General features: G+C 42.0%; 1 protein-coding gene across 1 annotated transcript in view; it reads right to left on the bottom strand.

Moving 5' to 3' along the window:
* Nucleotides 1-284: 284 nt before the first annotated feature.
* LIAS (lipoic acid synthetase) overlaps nt 285-7,281 on the bottom strand; it is a 13,564-nt gene continuing 6,567 nt past the window's right edge. The window contains exons 8-11 of the mRNA XM_027888551.1: nt 4,220-4,365; nt 2,900-2,970; nt 2,072-2,183; nt 285-1,215 (exon numbers count right to left, since the gene is read on the bottom strand). Of these exons, the coding sequence (XP_027744352.1) occupies nt 1,163-1,215; nt 2,072-2,183; nt 2,900-2,970; nt 4,220-4,365 (382 nt within the window). The 3' untranslated portion in view covers nt 285-1,162. The remainder of the gene's footprint in view (nt 1,216-2,071; nt 2,184-2,899; nt 2,971-4,219; nt 4,366-7,281) is intronic.

Genomic DNA, 7,281 nt, shown 5'->3' with positions numbered 1-7,281 from the left:
CCCAGATAATTTCGTGAAGACACAGGTGAAGCCAGTTCAAAAATGGTATCTCATATGCATCACTGAGAATTACTAGAGAGACAATGATCACCATTATTGCTGAAAAGAGAAGCATTTAGAGCTGCAAGTATACCATAAGCCATGTTTTTATTTCTGCTTGAGGTTAGCATGATACACGATGGATTCCACATTTCACCCGTGATGTGGTTCACCTCTCTGCATTCAGATTCACCAGCCAGACCAAGCCTCAAGGGGCAGGTAACCAGACCCACCGAACACAAACACCAGGTTTTCAACTTTCCTTTAATGCCAAGACAATAGCCATAGAATAGGAGCACAGTACAGAACAGCAGCAGTTCTGCATACCCAATACTGGACAAGCATCTGTGCAACTCACTGAAGTTTGTTACAGTCATGTAATCAAAACAGGGGTGGCACTATTTATGCTCTTACACCAACTCTGATTTTCCAGATGGTTTAAATTATATGGTATCTACAATTGTCTTGCCACAAAGGATTTGTTTTCTTCAGCTTGATATCTTGTATTTACCACGGCTCTCACATGTCAAGACATGCAAGGATCAGAAAAGATTCAGCTATCAGAATGGTACAGCTCATTTTCTCGAGATACAGGTAAGAAATACCACCTCCTGAAGTAGTATTACCATTCCTTCTCTGGTGTAGTTCAAGATAGCCCTATTCTGGTCCATTATCATGTACAAAATCTTTCTTTAGGACTCCCATAGTTCCCAGAGCCCCTGCAAGCTTGTAATGGTAAGATACAGTGAAGTATCAGTACCTTTCAAGTTTCTATCAGCATCCTCACAGGTATTAACTGCAGCAATGCTGATGGCAGTATTAGATCTATAAATCTGCCCAATCTTTTTTTCCACCTTACATTTATTTCTTCCACCTCAGTTCCATCACTCTTTTAAAATCGTTTCTATCATCTTCTGTCTTTTTGCTGAACATTAGAAGTACTCAGTAGTTGTAGCCTTGCCAGGAGAAATAATGTTTTGTTGACAGAAAAGTGTTCTGGAAAGATAGTGAGTTTGTTCATATATTCACCATCTGGTCTTCTGCATTTCTGGAACTGAGTGTAATTATATGCTGAAAAAAGGATCCTTCAAACTGGCTGCTTTAAATAGATTCACTCTCATTTTCAGATAGCTTTTGTCTTCCTTTTTTCTACTAAGTTCTTCAAAAAGAATTCACCTAATTAAAAGGGAAAAAAGCATCAGAATTAGTTGTTGGTATTTCAATAAAATAAGGCAAAACAAGACACATTCTTATTTAACATGAGTGTTCTGTTCCACAGTAGGAAATACCAGTATTTTACAGTAATTCCATTCTATGCAACAGCACTTTCAATACATATAGCAGGAATCTAAAAAAAAACCCCAAACCATAACACATAAGTCTTCCACTCCTGAAATCCTGATTTTCCTCATGTCCAATTTTATGAAATAGCTCTGCTGCTTTGTGCTTTGCAACAGGCAAGTGAATTGGTTTAATTAAAAATGAATTCTTATTTAATAAAGTATCAGCAAGTTATAGGGAAACCTGCTACAAATCTCAAACGTTTGAGCTGGCATTAAAACAGACTGAGAAGCACAGTGCCCCAGATGAGTCTTCTCTGCTTTCTCCTTCAGAAAAAGCAGGATGCTGTACCTTCACAACAGTTCCATTAATATCAGCTGCTACTTAATACCCAGTGCTGTGTCAGAAAAAGCACTACCATAAGTGTGTCCAATTATTTCTTAAGGCACTGTAGATAAATTCTGCCTAAAGCAACAAAACTGCATCACAAATAACAAAGAGTCCCATTAAACCTGGAGGTTTAATCCAAAAGGCAGAATGTAAAGGAAAACTTGCAAATTGGGTACCCTTTATCCTGCCTCACACATTAAGAATTGTACAAAATATGTTTGGCAAAAAAGTCAGCTTAAGCAGCGCAGCAATTGTACAAATACACAGTGTCCTTGAGCTAAGGTGAGGTTTGTTGCACCCTTTTAATTTTACATAATAAAATGTTACACGCTGAAGAATCTAACGCCTTTCAGCAATTTACCTGCTTTATAGGAGGAACGCACTAAAGGCCCACTAGCAGTGTAATGGAATCCAAGATCATTTCCTACTTTTTCCCAGTACTTAAACTTTTCAGGAGTTATGTATTCTTCAACCTGAGTGAAAAGAATTAATTTTGATCAGGTGTTAATGCAAAGGAAATGGGTATAGCTGGCATGGTGAAATCACACATCACAAGTTCATAATTTTTGACTCCAAAACTTTTCAGCGGTCAAGTCACCAACTGTATTTTCTCTCTGCTTTCTACCAAAATAAGGCATTTTGTTTGCTTTTCATATTAGCTGAAAGTTTAGAATTTTCTTCACTCTGTTTTTGAATGGTACTTCGGAGCAAGCCTTTTCTTTTGTCCAAGTTAGTAAAAAACTACAGTAGTCCTACAGATCTCTTCACTAACACTTATTTTAGTGAAACACAGGAACAGAACAGAGAGTGACGCTCTGGACAGATCACAGAAGCAGAAAATGGTAATTTCCCCAGCTGAAGTGGCACTATTAAGGGAGAGCCTATGAGACAGTGAAGGGTCACTGGCTTGAGCCATTATGCCTGAGACATACACTGAAGCCTTTGTTTTCCAGAATCATGCCTCAGCTCCAGCTGTCTCCCTGGCTAACAGCAGAACCTAGCACTGGGAAGTCTGCAGAATATGGAAGGAGTTAGATGCCTGAGATAATTTTTAGTGAAGAGTATGTAAGAGATGAACACTATCAGGCTGAACAAGGAAGGAAATTTTTCCTGACATCTGCAGTTAGGGTAAGGATAACTGTGCAAAATACAAACTATAATTCTGCCTGTAAATTAAAGGCACTTTTACCTTCAGGTGACGTTTCGTTGGTTGCATGTACTGTCCTAGGGTCAAGCAATCTACATCTGCTTCCCGCAATACTGCAAAAACAAAATTGTTAGTGGCAGAATGATCACAAGGCATTGTCAGCCATTAAAAACACTCTCTTTCCAAGTCTGAACAAGGCTCACTCCCCTGTGGGAGCCACATTCTGCTCACAGCAAAGGGAACTTGCAGCCTCTGTGTGCAGTAGCCACACAGCTCCCTGAGTTCTCTCTGCTGCAGGCCCTGAGCTAGGGACAATACCCTGGTGCTGCACTCACTGCAGTCGAGTCTCACTGCAGAGATGACACGCTCTTGTCTTTATCTTGCTGCTTTTCACTCTGTCTTTACGTCAGAGCCTTCATTTGACAAAAGACGAATGGGTGCACGTGCACTTGGCACTTCACTGTTTCAAGAGACTAGATGCTGAAAAGATGTGGAGGTTCCAAAGTGCCATAAATCAGGGGAAATGGCCAGTTTTACACACTTATGGTGTATTTTTTGATGCCTGCAGAATCTCATAAACTTTGTCTTTACAATTGTAGGATATACCAAAATCAATAAACAACAAATGAGTTCAGGTAGTCTATTTACAGGGGGAAAGCCTGGATACTTGATAGTCAGCTGGCCTGAAGAACTGTTTACTGCAGCTAGAGGGGTGTTCTGAACAAAGAGAGGGATGGCTGAGGAATCAGAGTTTGCATGAACATCCCCATATGTTTTTTGGCTATGTGGGCTGGTTGCCCCATGTTGAATAGGAAGAAAAGACTTTTGACTCCAGCACTGCACTCACTGTTAACTTAGAACCTGTTTAGTGCATTGCTTTCACTTACCACCATGAATGGCTTTTTGTCCTCTTAAAAGTACATTTACATGTAAAATAAGAACATGTTACAGCTCCAGGGATAGTAACATTTTTGCATCTAAGTTAACTGAAATAATTTAAACAATCAGGTCTGCTGCTTCTAAAAAGCAAAGCACAATAAGGCAAGAACGTTGCAAGCTCATTATTTAAGTATTGCAAGATAAGAATGTTAATACAATTACACAAAAATAGTTCTAATTTCCACTGAAATCAACACGAGTTGAATTTACCTGTCAAACTGACTCTGGAAGCCATATGAAAGAAAAATATTTCAGAAATTCAGTCTTTTTTAACCAAATTTTTCTTTTTCAATGGAACTTAGAAAATGTTTCCTGCACCAGGCAAACTGATTTGCACGTAGAGGCAAACACACGTACAACTGTTTTCCAACACAATAAAATTCATACCTGTGAATTCTGGCATCTATTTCAACACCAACTTACATTTCATTGTGGAATACACTTGTTCATCTGTCTCGCCCAGCCCCAGCATAATGGAGGTTTTAGAAATGATGCCGGGCTGGACCTCCTTGGCATGCTTCAGCACACGCACAGACTGCTCAAAGTTGGCTCGGGGATCACGGACCTTCCTTTGCACATTTCCAGCACAAGGGGGGAAAGAAAACATGAAAAGGTGCACAGAAGTTAAAGATGCCAGGAAAAGCTCATTCTGCTCATTTCTATAGAGTGGCAGCGTAGAGGTTTTAGCTGAGCAGTTCAACAGAGGCTGAAAGCCCCCGAAGCATCACAAGCGGGATGTGCCCAGGTCGGGTCCCACACCCGCGATGGGATGTTGGGATGTTCCCAGGGAGGTGACCCCGCGGCGGTGGCGCGGCGCGGGCGCCCCCTGGCGGCGGGCAGCGGGCACGGCGGGGCCCCGCGCGGGGCAGGCTGGGAGGGAAGGGGAGGGGAGGGGGGGGGCCGCTCCGCATCCCGGCCCCGCCCGCTCCCGCCACCTCCCACAGCCACGGGGGCTTCAGGGCAGCTCAGAAAGAGCGTCCTTCTACGACCCCCTTGCCGCACACAGTGCTGGTGCCCACCTCTGCAGTTCCGGGACCGTCTCCACGTTGTGCGCATACACATCCAGCCCCGACAACGCTACTTTCTCCACAGCTTTAAGGTCCCCTCGGAAATCGGGAGTTAGGCATTCCACTAGGATTTTGGAATTCCTGAAAAGGAGGGACAAAAGGAACACATCGGTGGGATTTTGTGTTGTCGAAAAACTCAAGAGAGCAAAAACCCACACATAAATAATTAATAAATGATGCTCTAATAGCAAAGCAAAGTTAATTCAGGGTACAATTCTAAAAGAACAGATTTCTGCAAATACTTCTATAACAAATCAAACAGGAACTGGGTTCAATTCCTGATTTTACCGATGTGAGCTGGAATACAACAAAAGCCAAATAATAACTGTAAGAGCATTTCCAACAGCCTCTAAAACAGTTTTAATCACATGTACTGCTTATAAAAGATTTTTCATGTGTCTTTGTTGCAGTCATGTAACTTAACAAGAGTTTGAAATCATAGCTCCAAAATACAGAGCAGCCATGACCCTGCCTACTAGTATATGAGGACTCTGAGTTATTGCCCTGGAATCTCATCTTGGTGATCAAGAACCTGATTTCAGCTCAGAAAGACTGGTGGGAAAAACTGAAGGAACCTTTGGAGTCCCAAGATACACTGAATAAACACTTAAATGAGGTTATACAAATGAATTCTGCAGCTAGACAAGTATGCTGTCAAATGGTGTACAGGGCACCAATGCAGGGTGAAAGTGACACAGCCAGGGAAAGCAGGAAGGTACATTCACAGGCTTGGAAATGGCCATTGTGGGGGAATGAAAAGCAATCCGATCACATCTGAATGAGAAACCAGACTCCTTCTGTCATGTGGTGGCAGCAATACTGTGCTTGAGCCCCCGGCTTCAGGAATGACTGTACCTCAGAAGAATGTACTCACTGGTAAACCAGTTGCCCGTTTCAAGAAGGAATCCAGTGCTTAGCTTTACATAAGCCTGGGATGAATTGGAAATGCATCCAAATTCAAAACAGTTTGGGGCCATTCTATGAGACAGATGAAAAACTAGAAAAAGCAGCACAGATAGGCTAAAGGCAGACTTTTATATCTGCACGGCTCCTGAATACTCAGCTACAGGCAGCTCTGACCTACATGCAGTACCATATTCTGAGGTTATAACAGTAACAGCAGTACATTAATGACACACCTTTCTTTCAGATGCGAGACTGTCTTTGCAAAGTGTTCCGCTCCACCGTCAGGCATATCTAGAAGCATTTCAATTATTCAGTTAACCTTTCAGTTCAAGAAATGTATTCGCTTATTAGCAAAGACACAAAACTCGTAACAGATTCAAGTTTAAATGAGAAATAATAAACCAGTCAAACCCCAGTCTTATCTTACCGCTTATGCCAAGAGTTTACAAAAGATATCCTACCAAGCCTTGCTCTGCACAAAGTCTACCTGTGACTGTGATTCAGTTTTACCTGTCTCTAGGTCCACTGTCAGCCTGAGCACAGAATGGCTTTACCTATACACAGTTTTGGTCTGAGAAACAGTTGCACAAAAATTGAGATATATATATTACTGCTCTGTAGGCCCCTTTGAAGCTGCTGGACTTCCCACCATACTGAACAGTTTTTGCAGTGGTTTTCCCCTCCTATGTGGTGTCACTTCAGAGGAGCTACAACCTTTAAAAAAGGCAACTTCCAGTTTTCACAGAACCACAGAATCAATTAGGTTGGAAAAAACCTCTGAGATCATTAAGTCCAACCTATGACCAATCACCATGTCAACTAGACCATGGCACTAAGAGCCACATCCATTCTTTCCTTAAACACCTCCAGGGACAGTCATTCCACCACCTCCCTGGTAAGTCCATTCGAATGGTTAATCCTCCTTTCTGTGAAAAAATTCCTCCTAATGTCCAACCTAAACCCCGCTCCCTTTTATTACATATACTATATTACAGATTTAGTGTTTGGAAGAAGTTCTGTAATGGCATTGTATATGAATGTTTGTGGTTGGGTGTTTTTTTTGCTAATGTAGTAACAGAATATGGTGTTTATGTATGCATTTCACAAAAAAATTTAAATATTTAGTATTCTAATATTCTTGGGATTTAATAACAGCGTAACTTCTATTGTATTTTACCAGATACGGAGAAATACCAAGAATATGCAGGAACTTGCCAAAGTTTCAGCACTGTGGACTCCTTTAGAACAGAGCTCCTTGACAGCTGTGCTGATAAATGCATACGAGGCCTGTGCTTACCCCACGTAGCACACCTGAGGGCTCAGACTGAAAGCGAGGAGCGCGACGTACGCACCGTCTCTGTCCACAGATGTCAGCACAACGTAATCCAAGCCCCACTCAGCGATAGCCTTGGCTGTGTTGTAAGGCTCCTGGGGATCCAGAGGAGGTGGATTTTTTGCTGTCTTTACTGAACAGAATCTGCAGCCTCTGGTGCACGTGTCACCCATCAGCTG

This window comes from Empidonax traillii, unplaced genomic scaffold (genome assembly GCF_003031625.1).
Source record: "Empidonax traillii isolate 1590-97213 ecotype Southwest subspecies unplaced genomic scaffold, ASM303162v1 scaffold240:size1935192, whole genome shotgun sequence".
NCBI lineage: Eukaryota > Metazoa > Chordata > Aves > Passeriformes > Tyrannidae > Empidonax > Empidonax traillii.
Note: the sequence above shows the minus strand (reverse complement) of the source record. Positions and strands in the feature narration are given on the sequence as shown.